The sequence below is a fragment of the Molossus molossus genome, unplaced genomic scaffold, assembly GCF_014108415.1.
Source record: "Molossus molossus isolate mMolMol1 unplaced genomic scaffold, mMolMol1.p scaffold_m16_p_12, whole genome shotgun sequence".
Classification (NCBI taxonomy): Eukaryota; Metazoa; Chordata; class Mammalia; order Chiroptera; family Molossidae; genus Molossus; species Molossus molossus.
The window spans coordinates 82,236,225-82,255,844 of NW_023425347.1; the positions used below are offsets into that span (position 1 = coordinate 82,236,225).

The window sequence follows — 19,620 nt, forward strand, 5'->3', positions numbered from 1 at the left end:
GGTTTTTATTTTTGCTTTATATCTATTACAGTGTTTGAAACCTAAAGAAATACATTTTCTCTTCAAATTTGGATGTGTATATAAATATCATTTGTCTGGACTCAGCACACTCAATGCCACGGTTTCTTGGCCTATGTCTGCTCTGAAATCAAGCTTTGTCATCTACCCAGGGGTCCTGAGAACATAGAAAATAGCCAGAGTTTATAGTTCATGGAAAATTAGAAGCAAATGAATTTGGAAAGAAAAAACCAGTGAGAAAAAGGGTTTGATTCACCCTCGCAGGGTCTGTAGCTGGGAACCCAAACTGCTTTTGAGGGACATCTGGTTTGTCTTGGGTAGCTGGGACCTCATACCCCCATTGCTTCTTTAGTGGTTCATTCAAAGGCAGTTCCCACAAAAGTTGGCTAAAAGAGCCAATACCCAAGGACAGGGCCTGAGGGTTCTCATAGAGGTGGACTGTCAAAGCCATCCTCTGAGTTAGAGATTCCTAGCCAGTCTCAGGATCTGAGCTTTGCCTTCCTTCATTGCCCCAGGACATGGCAAGATTTTCTGTCCTCAAACCTAGGGGCTGAAAATATGACCTACACAGGGGAGCAGGGCTAGCATTTAGCAGAGGGGTTCAGATATGTTCTAACGTGGACATCAGCAGTCAGGCTGGCCCAGAAATAGCGAGGTAGGCCCAAACTACACACTACACAAACTTTTATAACACTACACAAACCTTTCTTCTGGGGTGTTCTGGGCCCAAAATTTAATGCTGTCTCTTCTAACTCTCATACCTAGTCTTGGTTCTGCAAATAACCTAGGCCTGAGGCAAAATGCCCTCAGAGGAAAAATAACAGCTTTATTCAGACTTGGTTGGTTGCTGACCTCAAATTCTTCCCTTGCTATGGTCTTAATCTGGGGTAGGGCTGGGGGATAGACAAAAAGATGACTAAATCATTAATGAAGGTCTTGGCCAAAGAGCAGCTTATTCCTACAACATGGATCTCCACAGGGCCACAATCTCACCTTGCTGGTTTAACATAAGAATCCAGAAGTTAAGATACAGAAAAAATACTGGACAAGATTGGTCTAGAATCCTAAAATGGCTACAGAATAAACCTACTCTGAGCAATTTCTCAGTCTCACACTTACTCACTTCTAGGATAGTCCTACCTGGAAGATGTTGCTACTTGTTAGGAGCATCTTCCTGTGATTCAGTGCACTGAGCCTTGCACCCTTCCCCAGCCTGTCAGGGAGGCAGACAGCCACACACATTTCCTGAGGCCCTCAGCCAGCCTGTTTTCCCTACAGGTCCCTATAGCGTCTGTAGGGACCTGGAGAATCTGGCTACCTACCTGCTTTCAGTTGAGAATTCAGAATCTGAGCCCACAAGACGAATCTATAGAGGAATACCCAAGATGATGGACAACAAGCTAAGTGAGTCTCAGGAGAAGAGATGTGGCCTGAACATATGAGCTGAGGCATTTAAAGAGGGGTACGTGGAATGAGGAGGGAAGTATTGCCAGGTATTCACCTTCCCTTCTAGTTTGCTAGAAACAGGAGTAACTCTAGAATGTAGGGGGAAGGCAGGCAGACATGAGAAAATGGAAATCCATTTCATTCTGTAGACCATTCTTCCTTTTAAGCTGGTTTGGCTTGCGAGAAAAAGAAAGTCTGTGCCTGAGAACCTGCTTTTGCTCTTCCTTGACTATAGTAGCAGCTATAATCTGTGCAGTTCAGCTCCAAAAACGTGGGCTCCTGGAAAGTACCTTCCAGGCAAGGAGAGTAGATTTAAGGGTCCTAGGTAATAGGAAACACCAGGGTCCCAGAAAGCTGAAATCATCAATACCTGCTCCTTGGAAGAGACATTTTTACCCAATGACCCAAGTAACCAGGCTGGCCAGCTGAGGTGGAACCCACGTGGTTCTATTAGAAGGTGTAGCCAACACCAAGGCCAAGTAGTCACCGGGGAAAGCTCCGATCTTAATGCAGGCTTCTAGGACCAGAGATTCTGTTAGTACTGGAAGATTAATTGGGGATGGGATGCCCAACGGGACTGGCAATAAAGAATAGCTGGCACTATTTAAAACAGTATTTGAATACTTTAAGAAAAGGTTCCTTATTCTCTTAATCCACACCCAGACACCTCCACCCCCACCAGAGATCTTAAAATGGACATATCAGCCATATGGCAACATATGAAGATTCCAAAAACATGTCTTATCAGGCTATTCCCTACAGCAGGCTGGCAGCCCCTCCATCCCTGCAACATTTATTCAGAAATCTACCAGAAATCCTTTGACCTTACCTAGGTCAGGGTCTGGAGTCCAGATGGGAGCTGCCTATGAAGAGTGGCTATCCAGCCTGGGTTAAAGAAATACTTTGCTTCCCAAAATGGCCAAAGGAGAGGAGAAACACAAATGATGATGCCACTGCTCTGTGGCTGGAAGAACTTCACCTGTTGACTAGAAGGGGTTAAAGGAAGATAATGGGAAACATGGTCTGAGGAAGACACTAAAAAGGGAAAGCTCTTAGAGGCCACTTTTATCTGATGAGAAATCTCTCCTCATGTTGTGCCCTGGGAGACTTCAGCCTTTGAAGTCCCTGGAAAAAAAGGGCTTTAAGCAGCAGCCAGTGAAACAAAAATCTTCCCTCTGGTACAGGGCCCAGATCTGAAGGGAAAGTAGATTTTGGAGGAAGAGTTGGGAAAAGCAGGATGTGTATGTCTCACAGTAAGAAACTGGCCCCAATGTCAGGGACTTAACTATTGCTTAAGATGTACAAAGTAGATCCTACTAAAGGGCTTTCCCCTTTGGACAAGGGTGGGGGTGGGGGTGAGGGTGGGGTTTTTCTTTGAACTATAGAATAGTTTCGTAATGAAGTCAGCAGGCCAAGTGAAAAAGGCCCTGCCTCTTGCCTACCTGGGAGACTGGGGGTTGAGTCATCATTCCCAAGCTGAAGAATAGCATCTGACTCACTCAAGTGGTACAGCATTGGTACGACTTTTCAGTGATAAGCTATAGCTCCAAGCCACCTTTCTCAGAAAATGGCTGTGGAGTTGGATCTCACACTAGGAGGAGGGCAAATTCAAGGCCAATGGCTGACAGTGAGCACCTGAACTTGAGATCTGTAAGCAGAGGGGCATGGATTTCACCTGAGCCAGAGATATGTAGGAATGGGAGCAAGAATGGCACTGTTTCTGGGGAAGGGAAAACACATCTTGGAGCAGGGCACTTCTGACTGACTGACCATAGCAGGAAAGCAGGGACACGGCAGACTGTGCCTTCTCACAGTTGGTCTATAGTTACTTAGCTGGCTGACTTACTTATCTAACAACTTTCTCTAACCCCATCCCCAACAACTGGGCTTTACTCTCATATGTAATCCACCAAAGCATAGGCAAGCCATTGTGGCATTGCATTAGCTTCACTCAAAGAGAAAAGACAAAATAGACATTAGGATTATAATTGTCACAAGGGCAAAACCCAAACCAGGTACAAGGATCCCAAACAGGGAAGATATCTATAACTCTCACTAAAGTCCTGAGGCTGCTAAGTTTCTATGATAATAGGAGAGGCAGCCATGTGTGAACAAGGGCCTCTGAGACCAAATCTGAGAAGGCAGACTGCTTTCTGGGTTTCCTGAAGCAAGCAGGATGCTCAGCAGTAAAGATGAGAGTGGCAGACTTCACCACACCTTGAGGTCATCCTTGCTTCCTTCAGGTATGGGACAATCAGACCATGTTGACATGCTACATAAAGGTTCCAGAGCTAAGGGTTGGTCCCAGGTGGTGGCCCAGAACCCAAGCACAGAAGAAAAGACCAAGCTCAGACCTCCTAAGTGAGGGAGCTTCCACGTTTCGTTTTGGTCTTCCTCACAGTACCCTACTTACAGAAATTACAGAGAATTCTTCCTCTCAAGACCAATCAAGATTGACTTACCTAATATATAGAATATAAAAAAATACAGAACTTTTTGACATTTTCTCCTTTGGAAGTAAAATATACATGATACAACTATGGAAGAGGAAGAAGAAAGGCCAAAGGTAGTGATCCCTGGCTATCCCAATACAGGACACTCTCACTCCAACCTCCTCTGCAACTTATGGGTCACCAGAGCAAGGACTTTCTCCTCAGGAGAAAGGAAGGATCACAGCCCCCTGTCTCATGCTTAGGAGAAAATATAGCTACCTCAGAGGTTCGGTCAACTCTGAGGGGAATTTTCAAGTAAACAAATGAAGTTGGGTCGCACCATTGGAAGGTGGGTAGGAAACATGGGATCAGTAGCGACACATGGGAAGCCCTGTCTCAAAAGCCTGTGCTCCTCCCCTCCACTCCCACTGGTGTACTTGCCCAGGAGAGTGAGGGGGATCTCCCAAACTAAAGAGGTCTGGGCAGGGGTTAGAGGGAGGGAGGGAAGGGCCTTTGTCTCATGGTGACCTCCCCTTCAGCCTCTAGTCCCAGACAATGCTGGCAGCTGGGATTCCTAAAACCAGGAACTCATGGTTCTTGGAAAGAGCAATCTTAATACAAGAAAAATGTGCAAAAGAAAAAAAATTAAATAACTCAATCCAAGCATACAAGATTAATATTCTGTCAGAGCAAGAACACTTTTTTTGGATTTCTCCCCTCCCCTCCCAACCCCCACTTCTGGAATATTCCATCTGCTCAAGTACCCAAGATAAGAGTTACACAAATCAGGGCAGAGAACTGGGAAGGATGAAGGAAGATAAAAGGGAAGGAAGTCACTACTAAAGAAAAAATAAAAATAAAAAAGGTGCAAAATTGATTACCTCAGTCCTCCTTTGTCTACCCCTGGGCTCCTGGGTTAAAGACATATGTGCAGCCAAAATATAGTGTAAGGAAGAAAAACCCAACACGTCCCCTTCTTGTCACAAAACCCAAATATGAGCCTCAGATGGTTCTGTCTGTCCAGAGGGTGCTCCCTCCAGGGAAGGGGGTGGAGCAGGTCAAGAGCACAGTTTCCAGGGCAGCAGAGGTGTGTGGTGGCTGATGGTGGGGAGCTGGTTTCCCGCCCACCAGAGGGCTGCTTTTCCGCTGGTTGGTGGTGCTTCCCATCCCATCCCCTCCCCGGAGGCAGACATTATAGCTGAAAGCCCTCCATGGGGGCCTCAGGCTGCTGGAATATGAACTGCTGTTGCGTTTCATCCACTTGGGGAGCCAGGCTGCTATCATCATCTTCTACACCAAAGTAGTGCTCAATGAGGTCGAAGGCCTTCTGGTAGATCTCCTGGTTCTCATGGCTCTGGAGAAATTCGATTTTATCCAAGCCTTTGGTGGTAACAAGGAAAAAGGGAGAGTAAACTTTCATAAGTGCTTTTCTATGGCTTTGTGAAACACTTCTCTATTTTTCTTTCCCTGAGGTATGGTGCTGCTTATAAATACAAATAGTATGATCCGATCTCTTCTGACCTGAAAGAGGAAAGCCAAGATCTCCCCCCAAACTATATAACCTCAAAGGAAAAAGACCAAAATGTGAGTTATAAATCAGAGGTTCTAATCCTGATTCTGCTTTTAACTACCTGTGTGACCTGGGCAAATCATTAACCTCTCTGAATCGCTCAGATATGAGTGATGAGTCCATCCTCACTCTTGCTGGAACCTGCTAGAAACTCAGCTAAAAATATGTCTTCTTCCAGTACCCGATTCTATTAATTCTGGAGCTTTCTTTTTGCATCTATATCATACCTACTTGCTGGAAAGAGCCCACCAGAAAGAGAACTGATCTACTGCCCCTGAGAGGGAGAAGGAAGTGGTGGGAGAACCTTGCATTCAATGACGACTCTAAAAAACATGTATCCTCACATATGTATACTACTTTGGAGGCCTACAGTCCCGAGACTCTAACCTAGAACCTCTCTACTTAAGACAGAGATGACGATGGAGAGAGGACACATACCATAGGCTTCTTCGATCAGGCCACAGTAGGGATTGACCCCTGAGCCACTGCGCTTGCCCTCTTGCTCCCCAAGCCGAAGGATGTTCTCCAGTCCATTGAGGGCCACTTGCACAATCTTTGAATCCATCACAGTCAGCAAGTCACAAAGGGGTTTGATGCAGCCCAGTGATACTAAGTACCTAGGACCAGAGACCAGGCAAGTTCTAAATTAGGGGTGGGGAATGCCTTATGCGGCCCTCGAAATCAACACCAGCTAACATTACACACCTCACCAAATATAGCAGGCTAATTTTTTTTTTTTAAATGTTGCTATAATCTTAAATTTATTTATTTATTTATTTATTTTATCCTCACCTGAGGACATTTTTCCATTTTTTGTTCAGATAGAGCGGGAGGGAGAGAGAGGAAGAGAGAGAGAGAGAAACATCGATGTGAAGGGACACATTGAGTGGCTGCCACCCGCACGACCAACCAGGGCCGGGGACAAACTGCAACCGAGGTTCATGCCCTTAGCGGCAACTGAACCCGGGTCTCTCTGGACCGCAGGCCGACGCTCTAACCGCTGAGCCAAACCGGCCAGGGCGAGGCTAATTTTTAAGTTGATAATTTTGTATGGTCTGCGAATGATGTTATAAATATCCAAATGGCCCTGGCCGGTTTGGCTCAGTGGTTAGAGCGTCGGCCTGCGGTACAGACAGACCCGGGTTTGGTTCCCACTAAGGGCATGTACTTCGGTTGCAGTTTGTCCCTGGCCCTGGTTGGGTCGTGAGGGTGGCAACCACTCGATGTGTCCCTTTCATGTCAATGTCTCTCTCTCTCTCTCTCTCTCCCTCCTACTCTAGCTGAACAAAATATGGAAAAATGTCCTCGGGTGAGGATAAAAAAAAAAAATCCAAATGGCTCTTGGCAGAAAAAAAAGGTTCCCCACCCCTGTAATTAATGCAGGGCAAGGGAGGTACTAGGCAGGTGCTATGATGTCTGTGGATCTCCCTCATACATGTCAACACACTGTGAAATTCACTCTTACTGAGCTTTCATAACCACTCATCCTTTATCTGTCTCTCTCCACCTTCCCAATGCTAATGGCCCAGTTCAGCAATTTTCAACCTTTTTCATCTTATGGCACACATAAACTAATAGTAAAATTCTGTGGCACACCAAGATACATTTTTTTGCTGATCTGACACACACACACAAAAGCTATAATTTTTTAGTTAATCCTCACCAGAGGATATTTTTCCATTGATTTTTAGATAGAGTGGAAGGGAGGAAGGAGGGAGGAAGGGAGGGAAGGAGGGAGGAAGAGAGAAAGAAACATCGATGTGAGAGAGAGACATCAAATGGATGCCCTTTGTATGACCCTGACAAGGGCCAGGGATTCAATCTGCAACCCAGGCATGTGCCCTTGACTGGGAATCAAACCCAAGACCATTAGGTCCATAGGCTGATGCTCTAACCGCTGAGTCAAACTGGCCAGGGCAAATTATAGCTATTTTTCCCTGGCCAGTTTGACTCAGCAGTTAGAGCACTGGCCTGCGGTCTGGAGAGACCCGGGTTCGGTTCCCGCTAAGGGCATGTACCTTGGTTGCAGTTTGTTCCCGGCCCTGTATGGGTCGTGCGGGTGGCAACCACTCGATGTGTCCCTTTTAAATAAAAAGAAAAAAAGCTATAATTTTAATTCATTCACTCTGGACAGCTATTGTACTGGTTGTTGTCATTGAAAAAAATATATGTGTTTTTATTGATTTTTTTAAGAGCGAGAGGAAGGGAGAAAGAGAGAAATATCTATGTGAGAGAAAAACAATAGTCGGCTGCCTCCTGCACACCCCTACTAGGGATCAAGCACATAACCTGGGCATGTGCCCTGACAGGGAATTGAACTGGCACCTCTCAGTCCATGGGATTACACTCAATCCACTGAGCCACACCAGCTGGGCTGCTGTCATTTTTTAATTTGACAAACTAAGGGAAAAGAGGTCAGTGCCCTTGACTAAAGAGTTAGGTACTTCATGTTTTAAAAATTCTTATGGCACACCAGTTGAAAATCACTGGACTAGTTCATTTCCATGTGAAAGTCCGCCATAAATTCCTCCTCATCTCTAATGTCTCCTTGCTGCAATATTACCACTCTGAACCCATCATTTCCCTGCTTAAAAGTTTTTTTGCCTAGCCGGTGTGGCTCAATGGTGAGTGTCAACCCATGCACCTAGAGGTCACCAGTTTGATTCCTGGTCAGGGCACATGCCCAGGTTGTGGGCCCAATTCCCAGTGGGTGATGTGCAGGAGGCGGCCAATCGATATTCTCTGTCGTCGATGTTTCTATCTCTCCCTCTTCCTTCTTCTCTCTCTAAAAAAAAATCAATAAGACAAAAAAAATTAAAAAAAAAAAAAAAAAAGGTTTTCACAGTCCAAGCTTCACAGGCATGACAATACAGACTCTCTACATCTGGCCCCTACTCTCCTCTCCTAGCTTTGCTTCTAGTCATTCCCTTCTAAGAACACTACATTCCAGTCAAACATGTAACAGTCTCCAAGATTAACTTAATGGTTATCCCTTTTCTCCTAAAGCTTTATATATCCAGTCATGTGCTGCATTAACAACATTTAAAAAAAAATACACTTTTAGATAGAGAAGAAGGGAAAGGGGGAGAGAGAGAGAAACTGATGAGAGAGAAACATCGATTGGCTGCCTCCTGCATGCCCCATACTGGGGATTGAGCCTGCAACCTGGGCATGTGCCCTGACAGGGAATCAAACCGGCAACCTCTCGGTGTATGGGATGACACTCAATCCATTGAACCACACCAGCCGGGCACATAACAAAATTCTGGTCAATGACAGATTTCATATATAACAATGATCCCATAAAATTATGCTGGTGTAAACAAACTTACTGCACTGCCAGTTGTATAAAAGTATAACATACAGAATTATGTACAGTATATAACACTTTGTGATGATAAACGACTATGTTGCTGGTTCATGCATTTACTATACTGTACTTTTCTGGTTATGTAAAGTGTACTCTTCCTAGTTATAAAAATGTTTTCTGTCAAACAGTAACTGTGTTACACCTACACCAGCAGCAGCCTAACACACCTTGTTTACTGGGATTCTTAACTGCATCATTTTCTCTTGTGCTTGATTTAGTCTCATGTTGTTTTATATAGTAACATGTTGTATAGGCTTGTAGCCTAGGAACAGTAGGCTATACCATCTACGTTTGCTTAAGTACACTCCATGATGTTCTCACAATGACGAAAATGCCTAATTTCAGAACATATTCTTGTCATTAAGTGGTACATGACTGTACTGAATATACTCCCCTTGCTGAGGGCAAGACACCTGCCTAATTCTCATCACTCCTACTCATGTTGATAATAAAAACTAAAATAAAAAGCGCGCGCACACACAAAATAGCTTTCTATTTGCTTCTCCCAAGTACTTCCCCCCAAAATGATTTCACAAAGAAGCTGTGTTGAATGAACCATAGCATGGCTCTCCTTCATTTGTATGGGTAATTGACAATTACATATAGTCTCTGGCGGGGAGGACAAGGTAGAGAGACAGATATCTGTGTCACAGGTTTCTGTTTTCTAGGAGGAAAAAAAGGTACATGGTCTATAGGTATCTATTCCAGACTCCAGTGCCACTCTAGCAGTTTACCAGTTAAAACCTACTGCAGCTGGACTGGGGCAGACTATCCTAGAAAAAGCAGTTTGGAGGTCACATGTAAACCGTGAGCCAAGAGGGAGAATACACATATCATGCAACACAATGGGAAAGAAATGAGATACCTGATCTGCTCAGGGGTTCCTCCAGATGTGGCATTGGTGATAGCCCAGGCTGCTTCTTTCCTTGTACGGAACTCTGCTTTCTGAAGAATTTCGATCAGCACAGGGAAGATGTTTGTATCAATGACAGCCTGAGAGGATTGGGGTGGCAGTGGGAAGGAGAAAGTAAGTCACTTCAAGAAAAGAAACCATATCCAGCCCATAAATCAGCTAATATTCAGACAGCTTCCCTTCCTGGCAGTCTTCCTTTGTTCTTGTTATATAGATGAGAGGCTACAGTGGAACCTGGCTTCCACTACACAGAATCTTTGACCAATAGCACCCACTGACCCCAATTTCTAAAGAGAAACAAATTCTTCTAGAACCAAATATTCTATAACCTCTCATGTACCCATGCCTTTCCACCTGACATCCCCACCCCCTGACGTCCCTCCTGCTTGGTCTACCTGAATTTGAGCCCTGTTGCCAGCAGTGATATTTGAAATGGTCCAGCAAGCTTCTTTCCGGATTGACTCCTTGGGGCTGCTCAGCAAGTGGAGGAGGCAAGGGAGCGCTGAACAGTTGAGAATGACCTAGAACACCAAAAGCACAGGCAACAAAATTAGATAATGGACTTAATCAAAATTAAAAACTTTTGTAAGAATTAATATCCAGCCCTGGCCAGTTTGGTTCAGTGGTAAGGGCACTGACCCGTGGACCAGAGAGTCCCGGGTTCGGTTCCCGCTAAGGGCATGTACCTTGGCTGCAGTTTGTTCCCGGCCTTGGTTGGGGTTGTGTGGGTGGCAACCACTTGATGTGTCTTTCTCACATCAATGTTTTTCTCTCTCTTCCTCCCTCTCTCCCTCCCTCTCTATGTGAAGATAAAAATGCAAAAATTTTCTTAGGTGAGGATTAAAAAAAAAAAGACAGAATTAATATCCAGAATATACAAAGAGTTTCTACAACTCAACAATACAAAAACCAAACCACCCAATTTTTAAAATGGGCAAAGGATTTGAATAGACATTTCTCCAAAGAAGATATACAGATGGTCAAAAAGCAAACGAAAAGATGCCAAACATCACCTAATCATTAGGAACTGCAAACCAAAACCACAATGAGATACTACTTTACACTTACTAGGATGACTACTATAAAAAAAAAAAAAAATAGAGCCCTGGCTGATTTGGCTCAGCGGTTAGAGCTTCGACCCACAGACCAGAGAGTCTCAGGTTTGGTTCCCACTAAGGGCACATACCTTGGTTACAGTTTGTCCCCGGCCCTGGTTGGGGTTGTGTGGGTGGCAACCACTTGATGTGTCTCTCTCAGGTCGATGTTTCTCTCTCTCACTTCCTCCTTCTCTAACCTCCCACTCTATCTGAAGATAAAATGCAAAACAAAAATGTCCTTGGGTGAGGATAAAAAGAACATAGAAAATACAAGTGTTGATGAGGATATGGAAAAAACTGGAATCTCGGGGAGTGGGAATGTAAATTGGTGCAGCCATTGTGCAAAACCCTATGGTGGTTCCTTAAAATATTAACCATGCCCGGCTGGTGTGGCTCAGTGGTTGAGCATCCACTCATGCACTAAGAGGTCACCAGTTCGATTCCTAGTCAGGGCACATGCCCGGGTTGTAGGCCAAATCCCCAGTAGGGGGCATGCAGGAAACGGCCAGTCGATGCTCTCTCACGTCGATGTTTCTCTCTCTCTCTCTCTCTCTCTCTCTTCTTTTCCCTCTCTCTCTCTCTCTCTAAAATCAATAAAGAAAAAATTTAAAAGTAAAATAATCATATGATCCAATAATTCCATTTATGGGTACATATCCAAAAGAACTGAAAGCAGACTCAAACAGGTAACTTGAAAGCCAATGTTCAATGCAGTATTATTCATAATAGCCAAAAGGTGAAAACAACCCAAATGTCTATCAACAGATGAATGCATAAACAAAATGTGGTGTATATATACAATGGGTGATTTAAACATAAAATAAAATGAAGGTCTGACACATGCTACAATATGAATGAACCACAAAGACATTATGCAAAGTGAAATAAACTACATAAAAGGACAAATATATATAGTTCCACTTATGTAAGGTACCTAGAGTAGTCAAGATCACAAATAAAGTAGTATTATGATTACCAGGGACTGAGGGGAGGAGGAAATGGAGAGTTATTATTTAATGGGTAAGAGTTTCAGTTTGAAATGATAAAAAAATGTGGTACTGGCAGGTGATGATGGTTGAATAACAATGTAAATGTACTAAATGCCACTAAAATGTACACTTGAAAATGGTTAAAACAGTAAATTTTATGTTATGAATATTTGTTCATGCATGCACACATAAGTATGACCTAGAAAATGAGTGTGGGTTTAGTCACCTATAAGGAACTGTCACGAATCCCACAGAATTAAGCCAACTACTCAAGACCCAAAGAATACCCAGATCCCTAGCCTCTGAACAGAAGAGAACGCTGTTTACTGTGCCCTCCCTTCCCAGATTAACATGAAGAGTGTCCACGGGATCGTAAAGGTCTAGGAAGTAGAGGTAAGGTCCCATAGCTTTTAGTATCTCAAAGGGACCAGGATTAAAAAACTATTAAGGCCCTGGCCGGTTTGGCTCAGCGGTTAAAGTGTCGGCCTGCGGTCCTGAGAGACCCGGGTCCGGTTCCCGCTAAGGGCGCGTACCTCGGTTGCAGTTTGTCCCCGGCCCTGGTCGGTTGTGCGGGTGGCAGCCACTCGATGTGTTCCTTTCACATCGATGTTTCTCTCTCTTTCTCTCTCTGTTCCTCTCTCTCCCTCCCACTCTACCTGAACAAAAAATGGAAAAATGTCCTCGGGTGAGGATAAAAAAATATATAAATAAATAAATAAATAAATAAAATAAAAATCTTAAAAAAAAAAAACTATGAAGAATTACCTTACATTGTCTCAGGTACTGAGTCAAGTTAAATTAGCATTCCTTCAAAAGCACAGAATGGATGATGTTTTGCTTCCAATTTATAGAAAAAATAAAGGCAACCAAGTTCCTCATGATCATATAGAGTATGGCAGAGTTGGAGTATTTCACCCAAGCCCATGTTTTCTCTCCTAGACTATGCTGCCTCCCATCAGCACCAAAGACATTGGTAGGAAAAGGTTTTATCCGCAGACAGCTCTCCTCTTCCTTACCTGGGTTTGGATGTCATCCCCAGTGACGATGTTACCCACAGCTCTCAGGGCAGGAGAAGCCACTTTGTAATCATTATGCCTGCAGAGGAGGGAAATCTGGTGAGTAGAACGCCAGCACAAAGTACTCAGCCCTGCTGACCAACAAGGCTGACAGCACTCTTACGGCTCTAGACACTTTGGATAGGGCAGCAGTTCTTTAGTCTGAGCTTGTAGTTTAGGGAATCTGTACCCTTTCTGAGACCACTCACATTAGAAGTTCTACCAATCTTCTGCAGACTCCAGAGTCTATGACCGCCTGTATCTTCTCATTGGGGCCATCGGACAAATAAGAAAGGGCCCAGCAAGCATCTGCCAGCAAGTCTGAGTCACTGCTGAAAAGTAGGCGAGACAGCACAGGCAAACAAGAGGAGACCTGTTGGAAGCAGAGTGAGAGGGACTCAGGGGGACAGCTACATCAGCCCTACTACTACTACTACTACTACTACTACTGCTACTGCTACTACTAACATTGCTGTTGTTCCCTCCTCTACAAGTAATTCTAAACCCTGCAGATCCCTATTACATTAAAACATCAGGACTAACTTTTCACTTTATCATCCATGCACACAAAATCACTTACTTCATTGAAAAGTGCCTCTTTGAGTCTCTCATGGATTGAGAGACTCTAAGAGGTTCCTTAATATTTGAAAATTCCCATATAAAAATTTGTCCATATGAAGGAACCTACCATCCCTAAGGAACCGGAAGAAGCTTTCTTACCTTTGCAAACTCCGGAGGTGGGTTCTTCCCTCGGCAGAGGTTTGACAGGGCCCAGACTGCATTCCGTGTCATCGTCAGTCGTGTGGACTTTGTAAGTAGCCTGGAAAACAAAAAAAAAACAAAACCAGATCCTGAGCAATGATGTCCTTGGTGTAGGGTTGCTGCCAATAAACCCCAGGAGCAAATCCAATCAGACCCCCAAGGCTCTCAGCCTCAGTTTCTTCCTACCCAGAGACCTAATTTAACTGAGCCTATTTGGGCCAGGAGGCCAATCTATATCCCCAGAGGATTAGGACTAGCTATGGCTAGTTAAGACCATAGCTAATAAAGACAAACGGAGGTCTGGATCTTGAGTAAGCCTGCAAAGCTTTTAAGATAGGACATACTGTGCACCTAAGCATGGCCACAAGTTCTAAACAAGAAGTACTGTTCTCTTTGGAAATAAAAGCTGAAGGTCTACTTTCTGTGAAGGGCCCAAGAAAGAGTTATAGTGGTAGCCTATGAGAATTTGGTCTCTGAGGAACAGTTCATTCATCTCTTTTGGTTTAAATGTAATGTAGCTCTACTTCAAGGGAGGGATGAAAAAAGAATTCAAATGAGCTTTCATGGGGCCTTTGACCTGAGGTTTACAACAGCTCTCCAATGGACCTATGCATAAACACACAGCAAATCAATGTATTCTGCAGAGACTAGATTTTTCAAGATGGGCTAATCCTGCCTCTCTCCCCGGCTCAAAAATGAGTCAGGTATGACCAACATGAGATTCCACAGTGCTATGAAGTGAGGAAGCACAGACCAGTACTCACAATCTTCATGTTCTTAAAAGATATCTTTTACTTTGGCAATCAAAACGTACTTATAGCATTTCTGTATTATCATCTTAAGATAAGTTGCCCCCAAAAGACCTGCCACATGGCTGCCCTACAGAAGCCCCAGGTGCAGATGATTACTAATTACTCACGTTAACAAAGGATTAAGGATGGAACAGTTCAAGACATAATCTCGGCAGACGGAGCTGTCTCCAGCTATGTTTCCCAGTGCCCAGACTGCCTGAAAAGGAGATGATGAAACTGTCACCCACAGAGCCTAGTGGCTTCTTTGAGTACTTTATACTTACAACTACAGAGTGAACACCCAACAATAATCAGAATGAAAACCATATCAAGGCCCAAGACACACTAAATGAGCTCAGGTACTGTCTGTTGACTCTTTTTTTTAACGTGTTTTTTTTAAATCCTTACCCAAGGATATATTTTTTTGGCTGATATTTTTTTTCTTTAGAGAGGAAAAGGAGTAGGGGTGGGGGGACATTGATATGAGAAACATCACTTGTTGCCTCCCATACACACCTCACTGGGGATCAAACCCATAACATAGGTATGTGCCCTGACCAGGAACTGAATCCACAACATTTTGGTATACAGGACGGTGCTCCAACCAACTAAGCCAGGGCAGTTGATACCTTCTTCTTCTTCTTCTTTTTTCTTCAAAATATATTTTTGTTAATTTTTTTAGAGAGAGGAGGAAGGGACAGATAGAAACATCGATGAGAGAATCGAACCGGCAACCTCTTGGTGCATGGGTCAATGCTCAACCACTGAGCAACACTGGCTTGGCCAGGCTATTTAAAAAAAATCTTAAAAGCCCTGGCCGGTTTGGCTCAGCTGTTAGAGCGTTGGCCCGAGGACCAAAAGTCACGGGCTCGATTCTAGTCAAGGGCCCGTACCTCGGTTGCAGTTGTCCTGGCCCTGGTTGGGGTCCTGCGGGAAGCAACCAATTGATGTGCCTCTCTCACACTGATGTTTCTCCCCACACCCCCAACACTCTATCTGAAAAATCAATGGAAAAATATCCTTGGGTGAAGATTAAAAAAAAAAAAATTAAGCCACATTTGAGCATTACCTGTTCCTGTACATCCTCAAAGTCCGAGTTAAGCAGCTCTATAAAAATGGGGACAGCCCCTGCTTCAATGACAATTTTGGTCTGCTGAGAGGTTCCAGAGGCAATGTTCGTTAGAGCCCAGGCAGCTTCAAACTGAAAGCAAGATTAAGCCATGATTGAGAGATCATTCTGGACAGGGCAGCATGCCTACCAGCTGGCTCAGAGCAGTAAGCCTTTTGCTCCTGACTAAAAAGCCTTTTCTTCTCCCCTTAAATGGTAGGAAGAGGTAGTGGCAGCGACAAAACAGAATGGGAAACCAGAACGGGGCTTCAGTGGCCCAGGTCTAGTCCTGCACTACCACAGCACCCATTAGTCCTTCAGCAAATCACCTTTTATTTCCCAAGCTTTACTTTCTTCATTACTGAAACCATGATTAGAGTGAGCTGGATCTCTCAAAGTCCCGTTCAGCAGAGTTTCTAGTAAGTTCCAACAGATTGATTCACCACCCATTTCTGAGAACAGAAACCCAGAGAAGCTAAATGATTTGACTCATTCAGGTCACACAGGTAATGTGGAAGTGGACTAGAACCTCTGATTTATAACTGAATAATCAATCTGTCATATTCTGGTATCTTTCCTTTGAGATTATTTTAGGAAAGAGAAATGTGCTTTCTTGTTTGAGGCCAAGACTTCTGAGGTAACATACTGATAGCTTCTATTAAATGTTCCCTCATATCATTTGTCTATTTTCTGAGATGAGTCTATAGAAACATCCCATTGCAATTTCTTTGAAGGAAGGCTTTCATCTGGTACCTCTCCAACCCAGGTCTCACCTGTAACGTACAATTCTCATTCCTCTTCAGAAACTCCACAAACCGATCCACCACTCCTGGAGTGTTGATAACTTCATCTATTGGAGGGCTAGGCTCTGTAAGAGAAAGGAAGAAAAGTCAGGACAGGCTTTGGCTGATGCACTCACTGAGGTCAACCCACCATCCTTCCTAGATACTCCTGATCATCCTTATAAACTCCTTTTGGGTGAGGTGGTTTTAGCAGCAGTTGGTTATCTTTGAACTGTATGATATAGTTGGGATGCTAAAGAGTAAAGCCCATCCTAATTTAAGTATGTTCACCTTTGGCTTACTGAACTAAGCTTAGCAAGTAAGAAAGTAAGGGAGAGAAGAAAGCCCAAGGGATAGAAACCCCTAGTCTAAACATTTTCCTTCTAAGACTAGCATTCTTTTCTTGGGAGGAATGCTTAATGTACTGAGACAAGAAGTATTTTTTACTATCAAATTTTTACTGAGCATGAACAATGTGCCAGACACAGTTCTAGGTACTGAGGATATAGTAGTGAACAAAACTAAAAGTCTCTGCTTTCACAGAGCTTACATCCTAGTGAGGAGAGACATTCTATTATGATGGAAGGTAATAAGTATAATGAGAGAGAAAAAATAGGTAGGGCAGGCTAAAAAGATTAAAAATGCTGAGGGTAGGGGGTAGCCTATAATTTTAAATAGGGTATCAGGATAGGCTTCATTGAGAAGATAGGATCTGATCATAGAAGTGAGGGAGCTGTCACACAAATATGTCAAGTAGAAGATATTAGGGAGAAGGAATAGCCAGTGCAAACATAAAAATGTGCCTGGCTTATCTAAACACTAAAGCCAGGAGGACTAGAGCAGATGAGTGAAGGGGGAGCAGGCTGATGAGGTAGCAAGAAGAAAAAAGACACTAAATCATGTAGGTGGTCTCTTTGGGGAGCACCAGACTTTGTACCTTTGGAGAGCAGTTTCCGGAATTTCTGTGTGGTTGCTAACTGCAGGTCAGAGTCATCAGAAAAGAGCATCTCTACCATCTCTCTTGTGATCACACTCTCCTAGAACATAAAACAGGTTCAAGGCTTTGCAAACCAACACTAGAGCCAGATGTGAGCACATAATCCTGAGTGGCATCCTGCTTTGTAAAGAGTTGAGGGCAAGAGGACAGACAGCATAACAGACAGGCTCAGGAGAGTGTGTTTGTTTAATCCACGGCTGCTTCAAGTTGGGACATTTGAAAATGATTCCTAACTTCTGAGGCAACTGATGGCTTCCCTTAAATGTTTCCTCAGATGTCTCCAGAGATGAATCCTTGTTGACTCTTAAAGCTGACCAACTATAAAAGGGCCCATGGAAGAAAGAGCTTAGCATGGTTGTCAGCAAAACTACTAGATGATGTGAACTGCCCACTTTCTGTTCTGTAGAAGCAGGTACTTCCTAGGCCTGCCTGAAGCAAGAGCCTTACCCCAGTGGTAGAGCTCACATAGGAGTCCATGAGGAGACTATCGAACATGGCCGCTTCCTCATTAATCATCTCCACATTTCTCCGTTTAAAAAGCTGCAAGAGAAGAGAAGAGATGGTGGTAAGACTATTCACAAAAACAACAACAACAGAAAAGAATGATTCAATGTTAAATTATGACATAACTGTTGGGTAAATGCAAGCATAGTTGAGAAAATGCCAAGTTTAACATATTGACATGGAAAGATATTCAAGAGCTTTACTTTCTATTTTATGTTTTCATTTTTATAAGCAAAATGAATGAATGAATAAATAAATATTCTAATGCCCTCTGTATAAAAGGTGATAAGTATAAAAGGCCTTGAAGGAAAGGCATAATGGTAAAGCAAGAGGGTAAGCAAAAGCAGGTTAGGTGATTGCATATTGGTCTGGGCAAGGCATCAATTTAGTCGGTGTGTGGCAGAGCATAAATGATGAGGTACTCTCAATCCTAGGGAGACTTACAAAGAATGGACCCAAGAAACAGAAATAAGGCAGCCCAGAGTAGCTGATGAACCTCTTAAAGGGCCAGGCTTGGAGCTGGGCCTTGAAGACTAGGCCTAGCACTGACTTTAGGGTAAAGAAGAGAAAAGGCAATAAGGGGCTAGAACCAGAATGTTATAACAAAGACAAATGATTTCTAAATTGGTCTAAATTATGGAAAAAGAACAAGGAATTGGTTTTCTCTTTCCCAAAGCTTCCGATATTTTGTTGCAACTAAGGAAACTATTGAACATGGCAGCTTAGCTACTTTCCCAAAGGGAGGGTGAGAGTGCAAAAGTGAAAGCCAATCATAGCAGCTGGATCCTTTCCCTAAACAGTATGTTTAAGAATACTCTGTGCCCTGGCCGGTTTGGCTCAGTGGTTAGAGCGTCAGCCTGCAGTTCAGAGAGACCCAGGTTCGGTTCCCGCTAAGGGCATGTACCTCGGTTGCAGTTTGTCCCCGGCTCCAGTTGGGGTTGTGTGGGTGGCAGCCAGTTGATGTGTCTCTTTCGCATAGATGTTTCTCTGTCTCTCTCTCTCTCTCACACACACCCCTTTCCCTCCCACTCTATCTGACGATAAATGCAAAAACAAAAAAGTGTCCTCGGGTGAGGATTAAAAAAAAAAAAAAGAATGCTCTGTGCCCTGGACAGGTAGCTCAGTTGGTTAGAGCATCATTCCAGTATGCCAAGGTTGTGGGTCTGATCCCCAGTCAGGGTACATAATCAATCAATGAATTCATAAATAAATGGAGCAACAAATAGATTTTCTTTCTCTCTCTCTCAAATAAATAAATAAATCGGGGGGGGGGGTAAGAAAAAGAATATTCGGGTTAACCCACTTGTTGCTCCCGCTTCTGCTTCCGAAGCTGAATGCCCTCTTCCTCTCTTCTTCGCCTCATTTCCTCAGGGTTCAGGGCATTGTTCTTATAGCTCTTCATTCGATAATTGTCTTTCCCTGGGCTTGCCATGGTCTCTAGAAGAGAAGATACAAACACATTGGCAAAGACTCTTAAAGACATTATTTCCTTTTCACTGGGCTTCTGTCTCTACCCACCCTCCCCTACTCAAGGAGACCACAGATTCTCAAGGAAGCCTAATAATCTCAATAACCACACTTGACATCTCTAATACTAACAACACATACAGTTTCCTTTAATCATAAGAAGCTGGTTAAATTAAGTGTAATTATAGCCGTTGATATAAGCATAGTAGTTAAATGTGTAGGCCCTGGAACCAATTGTGTGGGTTCAAATTCTGGCTCCTCCACTTCTCAATTTTGCAAACCTTCAATCAGTTCCTTTAACCTCTATCCCTCAGGATCT

General features: G+C 43.7%; 1 protein-coding gene across 3 annotated transcripts in view; it reads right to left on the bottom strand.

Annotated features, from left to right (window-relative positions):
- Nucleotides 1-19,620, bottom strand: part of KPNA6 (karyopherin subunit alpha 6) — a 50,999-nt gene continuing 31,379 nt past the window's right edge. The window contains exons 2-14 of one of the 3 annotated variants that reach the window (XM_036256462.1): nt 19,138-19,271; nt 17,778-17,870; nt 17,271-17,370; nt 16,325-16,419; nt 15,513-15,644; nt 14,572-14,660; nt 13,611-13,710; nt 13,100-13,263; nt 12,852-12,930; nt 10,145-10,270; nt 9,702-9,829; nt 5,905-6,083; nt 1-5,276 (exon numbers count right to left, since the gene is read on the bottom strand). In XM_036256462.1, coding sequence (XP_036112355.1) covers nt 5,089-5,276; nt 5,905-6,083; nt 9,702-9,829; nt 10,145-10,270; nt 12,852-12,930; nt 13,100-13,263; nt 13,611-13,710; nt 14,572-14,660; nt 15,513-15,644; nt 16,325-16,419; nt 17,271-17,370; nt 17,778-17,870; nt 19,138-19,271 — 1,607 coding nt within the window. In that variant the 3' untranslated portion in view covers nt 1-5,088. The remainder of the gene's footprint in view (nt 5,277-5,904; nt 6,084-9,701; nt 9,830-10,144; nt 10,271-12,851; nt 12,931-13,099; nt 13,264-13,610; nt 13,711-14,571; nt 14,661-15,512; nt 15,645-16,324; nt 16,420-17,270; nt 17,371-17,777; nt 17,871-19,137; nt 19,272-19,620) is intronic. The other 2 variants (XM_036256461.1, XM_036256463.1) reach the window with 2 other exon arrangements.